The sequence below is a fragment of the Pongo pygmaeus genome, chromosome 13 (assembly GCF_028885625.2).
Source record: "Pongo pygmaeus isolate AG05252 chromosome 13, NHGRI_mPonPyg2-v2.0_pri, whole genome shotgun sequence".
In the NCBI taxonomy this organism is placed as follows: Eukaryota; Metazoa; Chordata; class Mammalia; order Primates; family Hominidae; genus Pongo; species Pongo pygmaeus.
Window position 1 is genome coordinate 91,924,248 of NC_072386.2, and position 23,527 is coordinate 91,947,774.

Here is a 23,527-nt window from a genome sequence, read left to right on the forward strand (position 1 = left end):
TCTCCAGTTTGATGAAAACATCCGTATCATCCTTAAACGTTATGATCTGGAGCAGGGCTTGGGAGACCTACTCACAGAACGAAAAGCCCTTGTTGTGCCTGAACCAGAACCAGACTCTGATAGCAATCAGGAGCGTAAAGATGACCGAGAGAGAGGCAAGTGTTCGTGATGGATTCTATCACTGCATGCTATCTGGGTTTTTGAAGTAGAGCTCTGCTTTGAGGCTTTCCATTTGATGGAAAAAAAATGAATTTTGTTATTTCCAGTTTATAATTTTGGGGGGCTTCTTTTTTTCCCCCTGTGTCCTCAGGGGAAGGGCAAGAGCCAGCTTTCTCTTTCCTTGCTACTTTGGCCAGCAGTTCCAGTGAAGAGATGGAGTCTCAGCTGCAGGAACGTGTGGAGTCTTCCCGCCGAGCCGTTTCCCAGATTGTGACTGTTTATGATAAATTGCAAGAAAAAGTGGAGCTCTTATCCCGGAAACTAAACAGTGGAGGTGAGGCAAGACCCTGGAGGGCGGGAGTAGTGGAGGAGGAATAAGAATTCATTTTTGCATGCTAATTTGTAGTTTGCAAGCTTATGTATTTATTTTTATTTATTATTTATTTTTTAAGAGATAAGGTTTCACTGTGTCACCCAGGCTGGAACACAGTGGCACCATCGTAGCCCATTGCATCCTTGAACTCAAGCAATCTTTCTGCCTCAGCTTCCGAATAGCTAGGATTATAGGCACGTACTACCACACCTGGCTAATATTTTAACCTTTTTGTAGAGAGGAAGTCTTACTATGTTGCCCAGGCTGGTCTCAAACTTGGTCTCAAGAGATCCTCTCTTCTGGCCTCCCAAAGTGTTAGGATTACAGGCATGAGCCACTGTGCCTGGATTACATATTTTAATTAAATTTTTAAAAATTCCAACCTTCAGTGTTACTGGTAATGTCTTCATTATGGCATATTAATCTTTTATCAATGCTTCTCATTTTGAGCCACATGACAGTCCTTTAATAAGCTGAGGAAAGAGTTTATCAGCTCTATACTGATACACTCTATTAATGACAGTTTTGTAAATAGCAGAATTAACTTTATTATTTAATAAACAGCTCTGATATCTGGATATTTTTATCGTGTATGTAGGCTATTGATTTACAGTGATAATACTTTATTTTAAATAGCAACTGTATTATTTAATAATTTATTAGTTACAGAATTTTGACTTGAAAAAGTTAATTTTTACTTAACTATTTCATTTTTCATTATCTCTAATGTTTTCAAAAAGAGTTGGCGCAGGTTTTAGAGTTGACATATGATCTGTATGGTTAAAAGGATTGTTAGAAAATATTCTATGGATGAAAGAGTATTTGAAATAAAATAATTATTTGGAATAATTGTGTTACTTAGAGTTAATGCAAAAATTTGTATTTGTATAGTAAAGTATTTGTGTAGCTAGGTTACATCTTTAGTCATTTGTGGCATAAATACCTTGCTCAAATGCAAAAAAAATGCCTTGATTTCATGTTTTCAATAATAATCATGGTCTAGTTGTAATATCTTAATTTCCCTGCTTATCATTAAGATGTTTAACCTTTCATTTCTGAAGGAAATAAGTTGAATGTAATGGAGGTTGAACCATTGGATGAGCATATAAGAATTGTATTATTCTGTAATTTTGCTTTTAAGGGTAATTGGGCTAAGTTGTCAACAGAATTAAGCAGCTTGTAGAAGGCCTGTGAAAATTTGGTCAAGGGTTTCTTTTGCTTTTCCATTAGATTATGCATTTGTGTATTTTATTATAAGGAAAACAGATACTCGTTTAAAAATATACAAGTCAGAAATACAAATAAGTAGACTACAAAAGTTTCCCCATTCTCATTTCTCAAAGATAACCATTCTAAACAATGTGTTTTATGTCCTCTCAGACTTTTGTACGTTTGTATTAATATATTACATCTACTTGCATGTCCCCAGCTAAACTGTGTCTTGGTTCAGTAGTTTGGCTCACTCTTCTTTGTTTCTCTAGTTTCTAGCACTGCGTCTGGCATCTAGCAGATGTTTAGTCAATGGGGAATGAATGAATGTGAACCTCCCTCTCACCTAATATAAAATAATGGTGCTTTGTGTATGCACATATGCTTCTTTCTGCTTGGGCTCTAATTGAATAGTTAGAAGGTACTGTTAAATTTTAGTAATATGGTAATTAATATGCCATGTGCATAGACTATGTTAAACTTGATTTCATAAATGAATATCAAGTGAAAAAATTGTTTTATTTAAAAAGGGAATAAAATGAGTAGTATATCAAATGACTTTAAAATTACTATTTGATGGCATGCATTTTAAGGTCAGGTTTAAGTTAAAAAGTAGAAACATTACAAATAGCCATGCCATTATTTGTAACACAAAAGGCAATTGCCATTGGTAAACTGAACTTTCTAAGAGATAAAGATGTATAAAGTATGAATTATAGTATCAGTTGTAACTTGTTTGAAAGTTCATCCCCCCTCACATGTTTGTTTGGTCTTTGATTCAAAAGAATTGCATTTATGGGCTTGTTTATAAATTCACTAAACATTTATTGAACTTTTATTGTGTTCTAGGCCCTGTCCTCAGTGCTTAGGATATTGAGAGGACTAAAATTCAGTCTCTACTTCTTAACTCAGGTTATGAATCAGAATCACCTTGGGAGTTTTCTGAGCATATTCTTATTTTTAGCTTTGCCCGTGGAGGTTCTTATTAAGTAGGTATGAGATAGGTCCTAGGGAAATGTCTATTTTAAAAGTTCCACAAGTGATTCTGATGGGCAATCCTAGCTTGAAAACCATGAAAACCACCATATGACCAACCTGTTCTGTATTGATACTAAGAGTAATGCCAAGAGGTGATATGAGAAAGCATGTTTTTCTTCCTGATAACTCCCTCTGACGGGTGGTATATATCCTGAGAGTATCTGGTTTCATTTAATAACATTTGGATTTCAGCTATAGTGTTTGCAACTCTAATTTTAAACATATGAACTTGGTGTAATAAGTTCTGTGGATTTGCCTACCTGCTTTGTAAATAGTAGTGTACATTTTGGTTTTTAAGCTTCACAAGTGCCCCTAACATAGTATTTCAGAATATATGATATGAGAATATGTGATAAGAGCATATGATTCTTGCTTTGTTATTCAGGCTGGTCTTGAACTCCTGGCCTCAAGTGATCGGCCTGCCTTGGCCTCCCAAGGTGCTAGGATTACAGCGTGAGCTGCTACACCTGGCCAAGGATACACAGTTTTAAAATTTGACACTATAGGCCAGGCACGGTGGCTCACACCTGTAATTGCAGCACTTTGGGAGGCTGAGGTGGTGGATCACCTGAGGTCAGGAGTTCGAGACAGCCTGTCTGACATGGTGAAACCCCATCTCTACTAAAAATACAAAAATCAGCCGGTGTGGTGGCACGCGCCTGTAATCCCAGCTACTCTGGAGGCTGAGGCAGGAGAATCGGCTTGAACCCAGGAGGCAGAGGTTGCAGTGAGCCGAGATTGTGCCACCGTACTCCAGCCTGGGCGATAGAGCAAGACTCCGTCTAAAAAAAAAAAAAAAGAACAAAAAAAAAAGATACTATAGATGCTAAATTAAAGTATAGTTCTTCTTCCCCAGATACTCTGATAGTGGAGGAAGCAGTGCAGGAGCTGAACTCTTTCCTCGCACAGGAGAATATGAGGCTACAGGAATTGACAGATCTTCTTCAGGAAAAGCATCGCACCATGTCTCAGGAGGTACTTAACCAAAAAGGAGAGATGGCTGTGTCTAGTGGGCTGTGGCAGACGTTGACTTACAATTCTGAGCACCTCAAAGATTACCTTACTCTAGAAGGCCTATCATATCATAGGGGATTTTGTAAAACACAACATAACTCCAAACCTCCAAATAATGAATTACCCTAAATATAAAAGACTGTATAATGTTATTGAGGAATGGTGTGGTAGAAATTCCACAGGGAATGGGGAAGTAGAAACTACTGTATTGATGATGTCGTAGGAATTTGAGGAATGTCAATTTTCAGTCTAAACTTGGGTGCAAATAATGCCATGATTAAACCATGCCAAGATTTGGACATTTATTTATTTACACAAAATGATCAAGATAAAGTGATGATAGTCCTTAAACGACTTTTCTGATACTTCTGATGATCATTTTGATTTAGTTCAAAATATATTCTACTGGAATTTGCCCTACCTTAGTTTGGCCACTGAATTCTCATGCTAATTAGTAATTTAGTAGTTACCATTTACTTAGTGCCTAGAATTTAAGCACTTTATGAATGTTATCTCTCATGGCAAAACAACTCCCGTTTTATTGCCAAAGAAACAAATTCAAAGAGGTTAGTGATTATTCTGAGGGCACATAGCTAGAAAGTGATTGAACTGTGTTGTGACTGTAGGTCTGTTTGACTTCAAAGCTCTTGTTCTTCATATGCCTTTGTTTACTAAACTCCAGTGTTAAGGTCCATGCTGGCCTGGTTGCGTGAATGTCATCTGGGGAATTTATTAATTCATATGGATTATCCTGGACCTTCAAAGGGGTTAGAATGTAGTAGCCCTTATAAATAAACTGGAGTCTAGTAAGAAAATAGAATATTTTTATCATGTTTTAAGACATTGACTAGGTGCTACCAAGATGGAGAGGTCTTCCTTTTCTAGCTCTTTGACAAATCTCAGATAGTATTACTAACCTGGAGGGCAGTTGTTTGCTAAACTGTGATATCCTTGTTGGCTCTCGTGGCTGGCTGTTGATGCTGCCTGTCAGCTGGGTTAATTGTCCACTGGGATACCTACAGGTTGCCTCTCCATCATGGTAGTCTCAGGATGGTTGGAATTTTTACATGTTGGCTGACTTCTTCCAGTGAGCATCCCAAGATCACCAGGTAGAACCTTCATGGCCTTTCTGATATAGCCTCAAAATTGTGTAGTGCCATTTCCACTGGGACTCTAAAGTTGACCCAGATTCAAGAGGAGGGAACAAAGTTCCCACCTCTTGTTCGGAGGACTTTCAAAGGATTTTTGTGTCATGTTTTAAAACCTAGCACAAAGGGTATATATAGATTAATGTGAACATGTAATAGTTTAGTAGTTAAAATACTAAAATAGTGTTAGCTGGTGTATAGCTCCTAATTAGAGTATCTGACTCTAGATTATAGTATAATCTATACTGTATTGTATCTGACTCTAGATTGCTCTGGGGTGAGCTTAAAAAAGAGTATGGAAGTTTTCCTTTTGTTCTGAATGGATTACCTTTTGTGGGAATGTGGAGAGAGAAATTTGGGGGTAAAAATGGTTTTTTTGAAAAAAATATTTACCTAACAAAACAAAAGGTATTATCTTTTATCTCTCAAAAATTGCAAAATTTTTATGAGTTTGTGGTCTGTCCAGAGAAATGGTGCTTTTCAGAGGTAGAAAAATTATTGAATCTTAGGTGGTCTTTTCTTTGTGTGAGAGTTCTCATAGACTTTAGACTTAAAGTTTGCATGATTATAACTGACCCAGAATTGTTGGAGGAATCTGTGATTTCATTTTTATAATCATGCATTGGGAAGAGGGTGAAGTATCTTCTATTTGACTCTTTTCTATAATTACACATAAGCAAGGGTTAATATTGTGGAATTTGGTCTTCTTTTGCTATATGTTTCTGAATGTTTGTCTTTGGGATGTAGTTCTCCAAGTTGCAGAGTAAAGTGGAGACAGCTGAATCACGAGTGTCTGTCCTGGAGTCCATGATTGATGACCTGCAGTGGGATATTGACAAAATTCGAAAGAGGGAACAGCGACTCAACCGACACTTAGCAGAAGTCCTAGAACGGGTCAGTGCTGTTTTATGGCTTGGAGATTAGAATCATTTTAAGGAGTGTTCTCAGGAACACTCACCTTGGGGCATGGTACTTGAGGGAAAAAACTCATCCTTTGAAGGTACATTGGTTATAGTCTGAAATCTTAGAGTCTCTCACTAAAGAATCTTTGTCTTCTCTGTAGGTGAATTCCAAAGGTTATAAGGTGTATGGAGCGGGGAGCAGTCTGTATGGCGGCACAATCACTATCAATGCTCGGAAGGTAAAATCAGTGACTCAGAACATGTTTTGGACTTTATGTCAGCCTTCATGCTTAGCTACTTAGGATTGTGTTCACAAGGGACATCATGGGATTTTGCTGGAATAGTGAATCAGTGAAGATAGGAAGCTTAGAAATGATTTAAGAAGAATACTTATTTATTCTCTATTTTTCTGCTTCTCTCCAGTTTGAGGAAATGAATGCAGAGCTTGAGGAGAACAAAGAGTTGGCTCAGAACCGTCTCTGTGAGCTGGAGAAACTTCGGCAAGACTTTGAGGAGGTCACTACACAAAATGAAAAGCTGAAGGTAGGAACGCATCCCTGAAGGGCAGTAAAATCAGACGTTTTGCTGATCAACTCACGTATATACATAGTTGTGAATCTGCGTATTTATGAGGGATAAGAGAAATGTAGACAAAATCCAACAACCTTTTATGATAAAACTCTTAACAAATTAGGTGTAGAGAAGTGTACCTCAACATAATAAAGGCCATATAAAACAAGCCCACAGCCAACATTATACCCAATGGCGAAAAGTTGAAAGCTTTTCCTTTAAGATCAGGAACAGGATAAAGATGCTCATTCTCATTACTTTTGTCCTAGCCAGAGTAATTAGGCAAGGATAAGAAATAAAGGCCTCTTAATCAGAAAGGAAGAGGTAAAGTTGTTTCTGTTTATAGATGACATGACTTTATATATAGAAAACCTTACAGGCTCCACGAAAAAATTGTTAGAACTATAAATGAATTCAGTAAAGTTGCAGGCTACAAAATCAACATACAAAAACAATTGTGTGTCTATATACCAACAACAAACTATATAAAAAAGAAATTAAGAAAACAATCCTATTTACAATAGCATTAAAAAAAATTGTGAATAACCTTAACCAGGGAGATGAAAGAACTGTACACTGAATTGATAAAGAAATGTGGTGTGTGTTTGTTTGTGAGTGTGTGTGTGTATATGTGCAACAGCATGGATATACCTAGAGGACATTATGCTAACTGAAATAAACCAAGCACGGAAAGGCAAATACTGCGTGATCTCACTTGTATGTGGGATCTAAAAAAGTCAAACTCTTGGAAGCAGAGTGTAGAATGGTGGTTACCAGGGTTGGGGAAATCGGAAGATGTTGGGGAAAAGGTACAAAGTTTTAGTTATGCAGGATGAATAAGTTCTGGTGACGTGTAGCATAGTGACTGTAATTAATGCTGTATTGTGTACTTGAAATATGCTAAGAGTAGATCTTAAATGTTCTTGCCACACACAAAAAGATAACTGTGAGGTGATGGATTTGTTAATTAGGTGGATTGTGGTAATGATTTCACAGTGTATATGTATAGCAAAATATCACATTGTATACCTTAAATATGTATAATTTTTATTTGTTGATTATACCTTAATAAAGCTGGGGGGAACAAAGAAAAAATGTTAAGTTTTGTTGATATATCTACTTCTTTACTTACATATTTACTTATTATACGTACCCTGCCTTGTCCTGAAAAGGATTTAAAGCAACGTACAAAGATATGTAGACTAAATCAAGGTGCTCTAATGTAGGAGTTGTTGAGAAAAATGAGAAGTAGGGTAAACTAGGGTGAGGATCCAAAATGCATTGAAGTGGGGCTTGTATACAAGATGTTTGCAGGGGGTGTATATATACTGTGGAAGGGAGGCCATTCACATGTCAGTGCTTACCGAAGTGGTTCCACAGATTTGGCTCTGCAGTTTTTTGCTACCAAAACAGAGAAAGAAACACGATTGGTGATCCTGTTGGTCTTCAAACCTGCCCAGAAGAATTTTCTTCTTAGGTTCTTAGGAGAAGAAAAGAGATTCTGGAAGTCTTCCTCACTCCTCTTTCGATCATAGTCATCTCTATTTTATAATTTGTTTCTAGGTTAAATGATATGAATAAAGATGTTTGAACTGAAAAATAAAAAACAAAACAAAAACAACCTAAGTTAAATCAGTTAAAAATGTTTGAGTAATTAAAGCAGATAGTTGCTTAGGAGAGGCATAACTATTTTTGATACTCTGTCAATTTTTTTCTCTGTCACTGTTATTAAAGAGAACAAGTTAGTGACTGGGGTCCTCAACTATGTTTTTAAAATAAATATCCTGACAAATTTCACTCTTCTGGTGGCTCATTTGACACAGAATATAAAACACATATCAAAACAATTCTAGGAGGAAAGAATACAGTATATCCAGGTACCATCTCCTAGTTAGTCTAATTTAATTTTGGGGTAGATTTTACATAATTAGAGCAATGGGTAGATAACTTAATAATCTTTATAAAATTGTCTCTCTTGTGTAGGACATCAGTGAGTTCAAAATTTTACTTCCTGTCTAGCCTCTGGGGCAATGCTAGATTCTGCTTATGACTTTGCTTTGGGCCCTCCTAAGGTGGAATTGCGGAGTGCAGTGGAGCAAGTTGTTAAGGAAACTCCAGAATATCGCTGCATGCAGTCACAGTTCTCCGTCCTGTATAATGAGAGCCTACAGTTGAAAGCACACTTGGATGAGGCTCGGACCCTGCTTCATGGCACCAGGGGAACCCACCAGCACCAGGTTGAGCTCATTGAGGTAACAGCCTTGCCTTGTCTTTTGTATATAAGCTTTCCTGCCTCCTAAATTTTACAGTTTTACTCCCTCACGTGCAATTAATCTCTCATTTGTTCAGCTGTCATTCATAGAGTGGCAGTAGGTCTTTACTCTGGTAGGTATTGGGCATATAACGATGAGACAACAGAATTCCTGCCCTCATAGATCTTGTAGTCTGCAGTAGTGGGAGAATAGTATCCATTAGAATGCGATGTGGTACAATGGCAGCATAGCCAAAAGATGTGATACATGAGAAAAGAGTGTCTGATTTGACTGTGGAAGTTTCCTGATTCCACTTGAAAAAGTAAGGTATGAATATTAAGGATAAATTATTGGTAGTTGAAAGTAGGAGAAGAGGAATTCCCAGCATGAGAACAGCATATATAAAGGTATGAGAGAGCATGAGAAATAGTTTAATATGGCTAGAGCTTACGTGTATGCGAGAAAATAGTGGGTAGAAGCTGCAAAATTACTTACATTTCTTAAACAAAAAGCATATAATGGCTCCAGTAGATGATATTTTTAAAAGATAGAAACTTTTATTCATATGTTCATTTCTGTATCTTCCATAGTTTTTAAGGTAATGGTTATAATAGTTGGTCTTCTAATATATGCCTGACAAATGAATTGAATACTATTTTACATATGTTTATATACTGTTTTATAGTTTAATTCTCCAACTAAATTCTAATATTCTCAGAATTGGTGGCCATTTTCTTTATTTTTTCAGTATCCTGTCAGTTTCCAAATTAGTCTTTTGTAGATATCTGGTTTCATTATGTATAGATTGAGCTGGAAATTTTCAGAGTAATCCGTTATTGATATATATTTTTCTCTTTTTAGATTCTTATAGATCAAATTTAGGAGACAGAATATGATGATATTTCTACATTTTAATAAGATTTTTTTATTGGTTCCTTTATCTGTGTGTAGCGAGATGAGGTTAGTCTTCATAAGAAGCTGAGGACTGAAGTAATTCAGCTAGAAGATACACTGGCCCAGGTCCGCAAGGAATATGAAATGCTGAGGATAGAATTTGAGCAGACCCTTGCTGCCAATGAACAAGCAGGTATAATGATTCTTACTCCATGCTGTAGTTTGCTGTAAATACCTTCCTTGAAAGATACAACACAGACCCCAGGGTTTGTTCATGCTGACTTCAACTCAGAAGTCCTAAGTACCTTAAATCCTATAATTCATTTTGGTTCACAGCCTGGGTGTTTGTTTTTTAACTCAAGTTGACCAGTTTTGTTTTCATCTTCTGAGAAGGAATCTTTTATTTGGTAATTCTCCCTATTTCTCAGTGCCTCCTGATGTGTTCTGTTCTTTCTCTCCTTGTGCCTTTGCTCTTACCACGGTTCCTCATAACATTGTTGTTCCTGTATTTAAGGCCCTATAAACAGGGAGATGCGCCACCTCATCAGTAGCCTCCAGAATCACAATCACCAGCTGAAAGGGGAGGTCCTGAGATATAAGCGGAAATTGAGAGAAGCCCAGTCTGACCTGAACAAGGTAACCAGAAGGAATAGAATAAATATCATTGCTATTAATGTCGTAAAGCTGTTTTTGAATGAGGTGCGCAATGTGGTTATCATAAGAGATGTGCATCTTTCTTTTCTTTATTCTCCCAGACACGTCTGCGTAGTGGTAGTGCCCTCCTCCAGTCCCAGTCTAGTACTGAGGATCCTAAGGATGAGCCTGCAGAGCTAAAACCAGATTCTGAGGACTTATCCTCCCAGTCCTCAGCTTCAAAGGCATCTCAGGAGGATGCCAATGAAATCAAGTCTAAACGGGATGAAGAAGAACGAGAACGAGAAAGGAGGGAGAAGGAGAGGGAACGAGAAAGAGAACGGGAGAAGGAGAAGGAGAGAGAACGAGAGAAGCAGAAGCTAAAAGAGTCAGAAAAAGAGAGAGATTCTGCTAAGGATAAAGAGAAAGGCAAACATGATGATGGAAGGAAAAAGGAAGCAGAAATTATCAAACAATTGAAGATTGAACTCAAGTAAGAGCCACATTTAGAGTAACAGTTTCGACTGAAAAGCTAAGATTAAGACATCATGCATGAAAGGTTTGGTTGATGGCATGGCTTGTCTGATCGTTGTAATGTTTTAGATTGTACAATTAATTTGGTTTCAAGTCTAGTTCAAGTGCACAGCCAAAATCGCTTGCATGGCCGTTTAGTACTTTGGTTCAGTGATCGAGTATCAGTAAACCGATGATTGCAGCCTTATTTTTCATGAATCCAAATTAAGGAAAAGAATGTCGTGATTGAGGTAATACTTCTGAGAATTATTGGAAATTAACTACTGCTTTTCACTGGATTTGAGCAGATTGCTGGTGTTAATTGTAATTTAAATGATATCAAGTGAAGTATTTATATATCACTGTAACTTGAACAATATCTGATCTATTTGCCTGAGAGTTAACTAGTTTGTGAATATGCCATATCTTTCTTAGGAGATTTACTCCTATAGACATTGACACACTAAGATAGACCTTTAACTTGGTGAATTTTTCTGTGTCATAACCTTATGCATTGGCTCTTCTCCTCCTGTATAACCAATAACTTCTCTGGCAGAACGGCTTACTTCTTGCTCCTTATTTTCTATGGTTGATCCTTTGTTGATGTTTGGACTTCAGGGACCACTGTGCTCGAAATGCTTGAACTCTTTTGGTATATAAAAGTATAGTTAAGAGGTTTAGTAATTTAATAAGAGGCGAAGTTTTAGTCTTTGGCTGATGGTTAATCACTCAGCTGTCAAATCTAGGATTAACAGTATATCTCAGACTTTCAAATTTTTCTCTTTTATTTCTCCCTCTTGAACTCCCTAAGGCATTTTTTTTTTTTTTTCTGGTGTGGTATCAGAATCATCTGGGTGACTTGTTTAAATCACTTGTTTAAATTTTTGGACTCCATCCCCAGACCTACTGAATCTCAGTTACTCAGGGTTGGGGGCCATAGAAATTTGCCTATATAACAAGTACACAAATGTCTGTTTTATAACTTTGTTAGAGGACTTTGTCTGAAGGGAGAAATGATTCATTTTTATGCAGCTTACTTCTCTGTACTTTCTAAGCATATCCAAAAGTCTTTTGATAGTCTGTGCAAAATTTTATCTTTTAGGTGTGATATGAAATGTAAAATGAAACTGTTTTAAAATATTCTGCTCAATCAAAATTCCCTTGCTCTGATGACCTTTATTTTCTTGTTACATTGTTCTCCTCCCTCTATTACACCTGTCATAGGAAGGCACAGGAGAGCCAAAAGGAGATGAAACTATTGCTGGATATGTACCGTTCTGCCCCAAAGGAACAGAGAGACAAAGTTCAGCTGATGGCAGCTGAGAAGAAGTCTAAGGCAGAGGTATTCTAGTCTGCTATTACCTATCCTTCTGGTTAAAATCTTCATTTGTGAGATTTTCCTTTATACTTGCCAACGATATAATTTCTTTCTTTATCTTTAAAATAAGTGTTTAAGTGCAACATTTTCTGCCTTTTCAAAGACCATCTGAAGTAGAGATTTTAAAATGCTCCATGGGATGGTAAAATATATCTGAATTACTGGGGTTATGAGTAGGCTTTCCAAAGTATTTATTCCTTGTTTTTCCTATGTAATTCATTGCTGCAGGGATAATCTTTTTCATTACTTTTGGGAGGAATGTCTTCTGCTCTTAAAATTTTGAGGCCTAAAAAAAAGGATGAGAACCACTATTCTAAAGAAAGGTACCTGTGCACTTCTCAAAAGTGTTGCTTATAGAAGCATGTCATAGAAGAATGGAGTAATGTTAAAACAGGTGGTGTTATGTGATGTTTTAGTATATTATGTATCTTGTTCTATAATTCTGTAAAGACTCTTGGTATTATGGACCCTCTATATTTGCACAGTATTAATTGATTTTTGAAAATGTATTATAACTTTTTATTTTTGTGCAATTCCTTTCCTCTTATAGTTGGAAGATCTAAGGCAAAGACTCAAGGATCTGGAAGATAAAGAGAAGAAAGAGAACAAGAAAATGGCTGATGAGGATGCCTTGAGGAAGATCCGGGCAGTGGAAGAGCAGATAGAATACCTACAGAAGAAGCTAGCCATGGCCAAGCAGGTAGACTCACTTTCTTTATTTAATTGACTTTTTGAGTAAATGTTACTTGACAGTAAGTTATTGCCAGTGAAATTTGCTTTTTTATTTTGGTCTTTTTTTGATTGTTAATATGTATTTTTCCTTTTTGTGTGTGTGTTTTAATTCTTACCTTCAAGTCTTTAATCTTTCTGTTATTTTGTTTTGTGTATTTGTGAGGCAAGAAATTTACTTTTATTTAAATGGGCATTTATTGAAGATCTAGTCGTTCTCTGCTATTGTTCAGACATTTATTGAAGATCTAGTCTTTCTTTGCTGACCTGGAATTAAGGGTTATAGTGAATATAAAATGAAAAATAAGATGTAAGATTTTATATGCATTATGATTACAAATATATGAAACTAAGAAAACTATGCTTATAAATATATATCATTATATATTTCTATGTAGTACATATACTACATAGAAAAACTATGCTTATAAATATGTGATTTATATATAATGAGGATATAATCTATTAACCAATATAATAACATTGATTAAGCAGTATGTTAACTATGGCTATTTTGGGGTCATAGAACTATAGAGATTGTTCTCCTCCTCATAATGAATATGTATTTATTTTTAAATGCCAGTGAATTTTTATTAACATTCAATAATAAAGATACTGAAAATGCTTGAAAAAACCATATATGTATTCTCTGTTAGTACACCTTCATTGTTTCTAAGAAATAGCAAACTATCAGTGAGATGGTGTAGGTTTAATGGTTAAGTTGATCATGAAGTGCCTTCAAAAGAAGAACTTCATTAGATCCTATACACATTCCTTTTGTTAAAAAGTGTAATTTTGGGCTGGGCACGGTGGCTCATGCCTGTAATCCTAGCACTTTGGGTGACTGAGGTGGATGGATCACCTGAAGTCGAGAGTTCAAGACCAGCCTGACCAACATGGAGAAACCCCATCTCTATTAAAAAAAAAAAAAAAAAAAAAATAGCTGGGCTTGGTGGCGCATGCCTGTAATCCCAGCTACTTGGGAGGCTGAGGCAGGAGAATTGCTGGAACCCAGGAGTGGAGGTTGCAGTGAGCCGAGATTGCGCCATTGCACTCCAGCCTGGGCAACAAGAGCAAAACTCCCATCTCAAAAAAAAAAAAAGTGTAATTTTGACTTTTCTTAAATCTGATAAATGCCACTTTTTTTTTTTTCTTCCCTCTCTCTTAAGGTAATTATCAGGAAATTATACTATTATAGGTTCTAGAACAAGCAGAAAGAAAGACACTATGTTCTTGTATAGGATGACTATCTTAAAAATGTTCAGTCTTTCTAAGTTTATGTATTAACGTAATGTGATCTCATAAAAGTGCTTTATTTAAGTTTTGCTTTTGTTTATTTTGGTACTAGACAAACTGGTTTTAAAGTACATGTGGAGAAGTAAACAAGAGTAACAAGAGAAATTGAAAAAGAACAGCACTGGGATCTCTTCCATATGTTAAAACATAAAGTTTCTATAGATGAAATAGCTTAGGACTACTAGACAGGCTATTAGAACTGAATAGAAACTTGAGAAATAGATGAAAGTACACATGATACTTATTATATGCTAAATACATAGTTTTAAATCAGTGGGGAAAAGAAAAAATGTGACATTTGACCCAGCCATCCCATTACTGGGTATATACCCAAAGGACTATAAATCATGCTGCTATAAAGACACATGCACACGTATGTTTATTGCGGCACTATTCACAATAGCAAAGACTTGGAACCAAGCCAAATGTCCAACAATGATAGACTGGATTAAGAAAATGTGGCACATATACACCATGGAATACTATGCAGCCATAAAAAATGATGAGTTCATGTCCTTTGTAGGGACATGGATGAAATTGGAAATCATCATCCTCAGTAAACTATCGCAAGAACAAAAAACCAAACACCGCATATTCTCACTCATAGGTGGGAATTGAACAATGAGAACACATGGACACAGGAAGGGGAACATGACACTCTGGGGACTGTTGTGGGGTGGGGGGAGGGGGGAGGGATAGCATTGGGAGATATACCTAATGCTAGATGACGAGTTAGTGGGTGCAGCGCACCAGCATGGCACATGTATAGATAGGTAACTAACCTGCACATTGCGCACATGTACCCTAAAACCTAATGTATAATAATAATAAATTAATTAATTAAAAAAAAAGAAAAAATGTGACGTGATGGGACAAAATTAAAAAAAATAATATTAGAGAAAAGTTAGATACATACTTGAATACTCTACACTAGGATGATTTCCAAATGGATCATAGATATGATATTTTAAAAAATGCATCTATCAAAAAGCTAGAAGAAAACCATTAATAAATTCCTTTATAATTTGGAGTGGAGACCTTTCTATGAATAAAAGGCTAGAAAACATGAACAAAAAATTGATAATTTTGAGTTTTTTTTAAAATGATGCAAAACTTCTACATTGCAAAAAACACTGTTAGCAATGTCAAAAGATTAAATGACAAAAAGTAAAAAATATTTTTAACTCTTATTACAAAGAAGGCTTATCTGATACAAAAAAACCTCTCCAATACAGGGAAAAAAACTCAAGAATCCAATGGAAGAATAGGCAAAAGAAATGAGTAGGTTATAGAAAGAATACAAGTGGTCTTAACCATATGAAAAGATGCTCAGTCTCACTTATAATGAGATAGATATAAAGTAAACCTATTATTAGATACCAGTCTTCACCTATCAGATTGTTACAAGGCTTTAGATGTTTGCAACTGCTGGAAATCCTATAGATCCAGTATTTTAATTGTGGAAAAGCATGAGAAAATGTGAGAGGTTATGATGAAAGTACTCTTAACCAATTGCTGCTTGATCCGTTTGTCGAGATTAAGGTAAATACACTTATTGTCTACTTTAACTGACGTTGAGTACAGATCAACTAATAAGTATCAGTCCAACAATTGGTGCCAATGACTTCAGATAATAGAGCTTCTGTATGCCTAGTGACAAAACACAGCTTCTTAAAACTCTGTCACTAAATTAATTTATATCTAAATGAACAGTGGGAAAGTTTAGTTTCTTGTGCTCTTCCATTGAAGTTGGAAGATTCTTCTAAAATGAAATCTCTTCCTCCATCCTTTAGGAAGAAGAAGCACTCCTCTCTGAGATGGATGTCACAGGCCAGGCCTTTGAAGACATGCAGGAGCAAAATATCCGTTTGATGCAGCAATTGCGGGAGAAGGATGATGCAAATTTCAAGCTTATGTCAGAGCGTATCAAGTCCAATCAGATCCATAAGTTGCTTAAAGAAGAGAAGGAGGAGCTGGCAGACCAGGTGTTGACTCTGAAGACTCAGGTAATTAGGATGAGTAGAGCTTTCTATTCTGTTGAAATAGGGTGCTTTCTACATGATGATATAAGAATGATTATTGTGGCACATATTTGTGGTTGGAAAAAAATTTGAAAACTAAATGTTCATCATTAGGGTGTTGGTAAATAAATTATACATCTCTACTGTTATTCCTACAAAAGAGTACAGTGTAGCTGTCAAATATGGATCTGCTAATATGGAAACATGTCTGAAATAAAATCAAGTGACTTGTTTTGTTATCCTTTTTGAGTTAAAGTGTATGTTTACTTGTGTTCCTGTGCTGTATATTTTAAAAATTTCTGGAAGGCTGCATGAGAAACTGTTAGAATTGTTACTTCTGGATATTGGGATGAGTTGTGGGTGAGGTTAGGAGGTATGTGTGATTTTACTTTTTTTTTTTTTTAATTTCTGTAGGTTTTGGGGAACAGGTGGTGTTTGGTTACATGAATAAGTTCTTTAGTGGTGATACCAAGATTTTGGTGTACCCATAACCCAAGCAGTGTACATTGTACCCAGTGTGTAGTCTATTGTCCCTTGCCTCCCTCCACCAAGTCACGAAAGTTTATTGTATCATTCTTACGCCTTTGCGTCCTCACAGCTTAGCTCCTACTTACGAGTGAGGACATACAATGTTTGGTTTTCCATTCCTGAGTTACTTCACTTAGAATATTGGTCTCCAATTCCAATTCCATCCGGATTGCTGTGAATGCCATTATTTTGTTCCTTTTTATGGTTGAGTAGTGTTCCATGGTGTGACTTCCTCTGGGTAGATACCTGGAAGTGGGATTGCTGAATCAAGTGGTAGGTGTACTTTTAGTTCATTAAGGACTCTCCATACTGTTTTCCATAGTGGTTGTACTAGTTTACATTCCCACCAACAGTGTAAAAGTGTTCCCCTTTTCATCACATCCATGCCAACACCTATTATTTTTTGATTTTTTGATTATGGCCATTCCTGCAAAGTGAGGTGGTATTGCATTGAGGTTTTGATTTACATTTCCCTGATAATTAATGATGTTGAGCATTTTTCTTATGTTTGTTGGCCATTTGTATATCTTCTTTTGAGAACTGTATATTCATGTCCTTAGCCCACTTTTTGGTGGGATTGTTTGTTTTGTTCTTGCTGATTTGTTTGAGTTCCTTGTAGATTCTGGATATTAGTCCTTTGTTGGATGTATAGATTTTTTTCTCCCACTCTATGGGTTGTCTGTTTACCCTGATGATTATTTTTTTTGCTGTGCAGAAGCTTTTTCGTTGAATTAAGTTTCATCTATTTATCATTTCTTTTGTTGCATTTGCTTTTGGGTTCTTGGTCATGAAGTCTTTGCCTAAGCCATTGTCTAGAAGGATTTTTCCAATGTTGCCTTCTAGAATTTTTATGATTTCAGGTCTTAGATTTAAGTCTTTGATCCATCTTGAGTTGATTTTTGTATAGGGTGAGAGATGAGGATCCAGTTCCATTCTTCTACATGTGGCTTGCCAATTATCCTACCACCATTTGTTTAATAGGGTGTCCCTTCCCACTTTATGTTTTTGTTTGGTTTGTCAAAGATCAGTTGACTACGTATTTGGCTTTATTTCTGGGTTCTCTATTCTGTTTCATTGGTTTACATGCCTATTTTTATACCAGTACCATGCTGTTTTTGTGACTATGGCTTTATAGTATAGTTTGAAGTCAGGTAATGTGATGCCTCCAGATTTGTTCATTTTGCTTAGTCTTGCTTTGGCAATGTATGCTCTTTTTTGGTTCCATATGCGTTTTAGGATTGTTTTTTCTAGTTCCGTGAAGAATGATGTTGGTATTTTGATGGGAATTGCATTTAATTTGTAGATTGCTTTTGGCAGTATGGTCATTTTCACAATATTGATTCTACCCATCCATGAGCATGGGATGTGTTTCCATTTGTTTGTGTCATCTATGATTTCTTTCAGCAGTGTTTTGTAATTTTTCTTGTCAAGGTCTTTCACGTTCTTGGTTAAGTATATTCCTAAGTATTTTATTTTATTTTTTTTGCAGCTATTGTCAAAGGGTTTGAGTTCTTGATATGATTCTCAGTTTGGTTGCTGTTGTTGTATAGCAGAGCTCTGATTTGTGTACATTAATTTTGTATAGTGAAGCTTTGCTGAATTCATTTACCAGCTCTAGCAGCTTTTTGGATGAGTCTTTAGGGTTTTCTAGGTATATGATAATGTGATCAGCAAACAGTGACAGTTTGACTTCCTCATTACCAGTTTGGATGCCTTTTATTTCTTTCTCTTGTCTGATTGCTCTGGCTAGGACTTCCAGTACCATGTTGAATGGAAATGGTGAGAGTGGCATCTGTGTCTTGTTCCAGTTCTCAGGGGGAATGCTTTCAACTTTTCCTTGTTCAGTGTAATGTTGGCTGTGGGATTGTCATAGATGGCTTTTATTACCTTAAGGTATGTCCCTTCTATGCTGATTTTGCTGAGGGTTTTAATCATAAAAGGATGCTGGATTTTGTCAAATGCTTTTTCTGCATCTATTGAGATGATCATGTGATTTTTTTTTTAGTTCTGTTTATATGGTGTATCACATTTATTGACTTGCGGATGTCAAACCATCCCTGCATCCCTGGTATGAGACCCACTTGATCATGGTGGACTATCTTTTTGATATGCTTTTTGAAGGCAGCGTGAGAAACTGTTAGAATGGTTACCTCCACATATTGGGATGAGTTGTGGGTGAGGTTAGGAGGTGGGTGTTTGTGATTTTACTTTTTACACTTTAATATTGTTTGATTCTACTTTGTGCATTAATTTCAAAAAAGACTCTTTTAGAATGTCTAGCCATTCTGAAGGAAATACTCTTGGACTTTGTTTGAGTTCTAATTTATATGTTATAGTATGAATTGCCAGGTTTTAAGCATTAGCATGCATTCTCTATTTTTGGCAATTTGGAGAAGAATCTTTTCAGTCATTTTTCAGACTCTTATTGCATCTTCCACAATATTTTATATTAAAAGTAAAGCTTTCAGTTATCATAGTCTTGATGTATTTTGAAGGGTTCATGGGCAAAATCAGTAATAGTTTGAGATTTCTAACATATTGTATTTTGTGGGCTTATAGATTAATAGAATAGTTTTTTTTCTTTTTTTTATCTTTTCATTTGTGTTAAAATCTGATTTTCTGTTCAAAGGTTGATGCCCAGCTACAGGTAGTAAGGAAACTGGAAGAGAAGGAGCATCTGTTACAGAGCAACATTGGCACAGGGGAGAAAGAGCTGGGTCTTAGGACCCAAGCCTTAGAGATGAATAAACGCAAGGTATGATTGATTAATCTAATGATGGTTAGTCTCAGCGGAACAAATAAGTATAACACTGTTGAGATTATAAGTTCACTTTATTCCTTCAACTTGGGCTAACATTTTGCCTCACTGGGAATAATAGGTGATACAATGGTGTTACTTATTTGTACATCCTACATAGGCAATGGAGGCAGCCCAGCTTGCAGATGACCTCAAAGCACAACTGGAGTTGGCTCAGAAGAAGCTACATGATTTTCAGGATGAGATCGTGGAGAACAGTGTTACCAAAGAAAAGGACATGTTCAATTTCAAACGAGCCCAGGTAAAAGCAATTGTCTTTTCTTGTCACCTTTTAGGTGTTTTCTGAGGTCGGAAGTGACCCATATCATGAAAGAATCATTAGTCCAATGTATGTCATTTGCTACTAGACTTGAGGGAGTTTGTTGAGGGAAGAGAGTAAGTCTGTTTTCCTCACTACCATATCCTCAGACTCTTTTATGGTGCCTCGCACCTAGTAGGCACAAAATAAATATTTGTTAAATTAATGAATTAGTAAATTGTTAAAGAAGTAACAGCATAGCAGCAGTAGAGGATTTTCAAGTTCTCGTATAATGTCTCTATTTTTGTCATGCTAGCTGTTTCTCATGATGTCTTTCTGTCCTTATCCATAAGTCTCTGAATTATTTTAAACCATTCTACCTTCAGCTTAAAACTAATTACTATAAAACAAAATAGACTATCCTCTAAACTCTTAGATGTGTTTTCACAGGACTGAATTGGTAATAGTTAGATGCAATTCTAATTTGGGGATATAATTATGGTTGCCTCTTCTGAAACAAAAGAAAATATCCTGCTGTTTGCAGTTCTCTACATTTCTACAAGATAATTCACCATAAAAGGACAGAAAGTCCTCTCTTTTCACAACAGAAAACTCAAGTCTCTTATTTTTCTCAAAAATGGTAGATTTGGTGCTGAAAAAAATGTATATTCTGTTGATTTGGGGTGGAGAGTTCTGTAGATGTCTATTAAGTCCGCACTGATCCCACAGAATACGAACTACCATCAGAGAATACTACAAACACCTCTACGCAAATAAACTAGAAAATCTAGAAGAAATGGATAAATTCCTTGACACATACACGCTCCCAAGACTAAACCAGGAAGAAGTTGAATCTCTGAATAGACCAATAACAGGATCTGAAATTGTGGCAATAATCAATAGCTTACCAACCAAAAAAGAGTCCAGGACCAGATGGAGTCACAGCTGAATTCTACCAGAGGTACAAGGAGGAACTGGTACCATTCCTTCTGAAACTATTCCAATCAATAGAAAAAGAGGGAATCCTCCCTAACTCATTTTATGAGGCCAGCATCATCCTGATACCAAAGCCGGGCAGAGACACAGCAAAAAAAGAGAATTTTAGACCAATATCCTTGATGAACATTGATGCAAAAATCCTCAATAAAATACTGGCAAACCGAATCCAGCAGCACATCAAAAAGCTTATCCACCATGATCAAGTGGGCTTCATCCCTGGGATGCAAGGCTGGTTCAATATATGCAAATCAATAAATGTAATCCAGCATATAAACAGAACCAGAGACAAAAACCACATGATTATCTCAATAGATGCAGAAAAGGCCTTTGACAAAATTCAACAACCCTTCATGCTAAAAACTCTCAATAAATTAGGTATTGATGGGACGTATCTCAAAATAATAAGAGCTATCTATGACAAACCCACAGCCAATGTCATACTGAATGGGCAAAAACTGGAAGCATTCCCTTTGAAAACTGGCACAAGACAGGGATGCCCTCTCTCACCACTCCTATTCAACATAGTGTTGGAAGTTCTGGCCAGGGCAATTAGGCAGGAGAAGGAAATAAAGGGTATTCAATTAGGAAAAGAGGAAATCAAATTGTCCCTGTTTGCAGACGACATGATTGTATATCTAGAAAACCCCATTGTCTCAGCCCAAAATCTCCTTAAGCTGATAAGCAACTTCAGCAAAGTCTCAGGATACAAAATCAATGTACAAAAATCACAAGCATTCTTATACACCAATAACAGACAAACAGAGAGCCAAATCATGAGTGAACTCCCATTCACAATTGCTTCAAAGAGAATAAAATACTTAGGAATCCAACTTACAAGGGACATGAAGGACCTCTTCAAGGAGAACTATAAACCACTGCTCAAGGAAATAAAAGAGGATACAAACAAATGGAAGAACATTCCATGCTCATGGGTAGGAAGAATCAATATCGTGAAAATGGCCATACTGCCCAAGGTAATTTACAGATTCAATGCTATCCCCATCAAGCTACCAATGACTTTCTTCACAGAATTGGAAAAAACTACTTTAAAGTTCATATGGCACCAAAAAAGAGCCCACATCGCCAAGTCAATCCTAAGCCAAAAGAACAAAGCTGGAGGCATCACGCTACCTGACTTCAAACTATACTACAAGGCGACAGTAACCAAAACAGCATGCTACTGGTACCAAAACAGAGACATAGATCAATGGAACAGAACAGAGCCCTCAGAAATAACGCTGCATATCTACAACTATCTGATCTTTGACAAACCTGAGAAAAACAAGAAATGGGGAAAGGATTCCATATTTAATAAGTGGTGCTGGGAAAACTCACTAGCCATATGTAGAAAGCTGAAACTGGATCCCTTCCTTACACCTTATACAAAAATTAATTCAAGATGGATTAAAGGCTTAAACGTTAGACCTAAAACCATAAAAACCCTAGAAGAAAACCTAGGCATTACCATTCAGGACATAGGCATGGGCAAGGACTTCATGTCTAAAACACCAAAAGCAATGGCAACAAAAGCCAAAATTGAAAAATGGGATCTAATTAAACTAAAGAGCTTCTGCACAGCAAAAGAAACTACCATCAGAGTGAACAGGCAACCTACAAAATTGGAGAAAATTTTCGCAACCTACTCATCTGACAAAGGGCTAATATCCATAATCTACAATGAACTCAAACAAATTTACAAGAAAAAAAACAACCCCATCAAAAAGTGGGCAAAGGACATGAACAGACACTTCTCAAAAGAAGACATTTATGCAGCCAAAAGACACATGAAAAAATGCTCATCATCACTGGCCATCAGAGAAATGCAAATAAAAACCACAATGAGATACCATCTCACACCAGTTAGAATGGCGATCATTTAAAAGTCAGGAAACAACAGGTGCTGGAGAGGATGTGGAGAAATAGGAACATTTTTACACTGTTGGTGGGACTGTAAACTAGTTCAACCATTGTGGAAGTCAGTGTGGCGATTCCTCAGGGATCTAGAACTAGAAATACCATTTGACCCAGCCATCCCATTACTAGATATATACCCAAAGGACTATAAATCATGCTGCTATAAAGACACATGCACACGTATGTTTATTGCGGCACTATTCACAATAGCAAAGACTTGGAACCAACCCAAATGTCCATCAGTGATAGACTGGATTAAGAAAATGTGGCACATATACACCATGGAATACTATGCAGCCATAAAAAATGGTGAGTTCATGTCCTTTGTAGGGACATGGATGAAATTGGAAATCATCATTCTCAGTAAACTGTCGCAAGGACAAAAAACCAAACACTGCATGTTCTCACTCATAGATGGGAATTGAACAATGAGAACACATGGACACAGGAAGGGGAACATGACACTCTGGGGACTGTTGTGGGGTGGGGGGAGGGGGGAGGTATAGCATTAGGAGATATACCTAATGCTAAATGACGAGTTAATGGGTGCAGCACACCAGCATGGCACATGTATACATATGTAACTAACCTGCACATTGTGCACATGTACCCTAAAACTTAAAGTATAATAATAATAATAAAAAAAAGTAAAATCTGAGAAAAAAAAAATGATAGATTTGGGTAAGTTTGTCTAATGGGTATGCTATCCTACCACAGGAGGACATCTCTAGACTTCGCAGGAAGCTGGAGACCACAAAGAAACCAGACAATGTACCCAAGTGTGATGAGATTCTGATGGAAGAGATTAAGGATTACAAGGTTAGAAAAAATGCCTCAGTGATTTGTTTTTTGTCAAGGCTTTAAGTGGCGTAATAGACTGGGAGAATAATTTGCATGATAG

General features: G+C 36.5%; 1 protein-coding gene across 4 annotated transcripts in view; it reads left to right on the top strand.

The window, feature by feature from the left end:
• The window catches only part of RNF20 (ring finger protein 20), a 31,621-nt gene that overhangs the window by 6,843 nt on the left and 1,251 nt on the right, over nt 1–23,527 (top strand). For all 4 annotated transcript variants that reach the window (XM_054500134.1, XM_063649769.1, XM_054500137.2 and 1 more), the window contains 16 exons: nt 8–155; nt 311–493; nt 3,636–3,754; nt 5,689–5,835; nt 6,005–6,082; nt 6,267–6,386; nt 8,486–8,665; nt 9,617–9,752; nt 10,074–10,195; nt 10,315–10,685; nt 11,930–12,047; nt 12,634–12,783; nt 15,902–16,114; nt 19,287–19,412; nt 19,576–19,716; nt 23,344–23,445. In XM_054500134.1, coding sequence (XP_054356109.1) covers nt 8–155; nt 311–493; nt 3,636–3,754; nt 5,689–5,835; nt 6,005–6,082; nt 6,267–6,386; nt 8,486–8,665; nt 9,617–9,752; nt 10,074–10,195; nt 10,315–10,685; nt 11,930–12,047; nt 12,634–12,783; nt 15,902–16,114; nt 19,287–19,412; nt 19,576–19,716; nt 23,344–23,445 — 2,454 coding nt within the window. The remainder of the gene's footprint in view (nt 1–7; nt 156–310; nt 494–3,635; nt 3,755–5,688; nt 5,836–6,004; nt 6,083–6,266; nt 6,387–8,485; nt 8,666–9,616; nt 9,753–10,073; nt 10,196–10,314; nt 10,686–11,929; nt 12,048–12,633; nt 12,784–15,901; nt 16,115–19,286; nt 19,413–19,575; nt 19,717–23,343; nt 23,446–23,527) is intronic.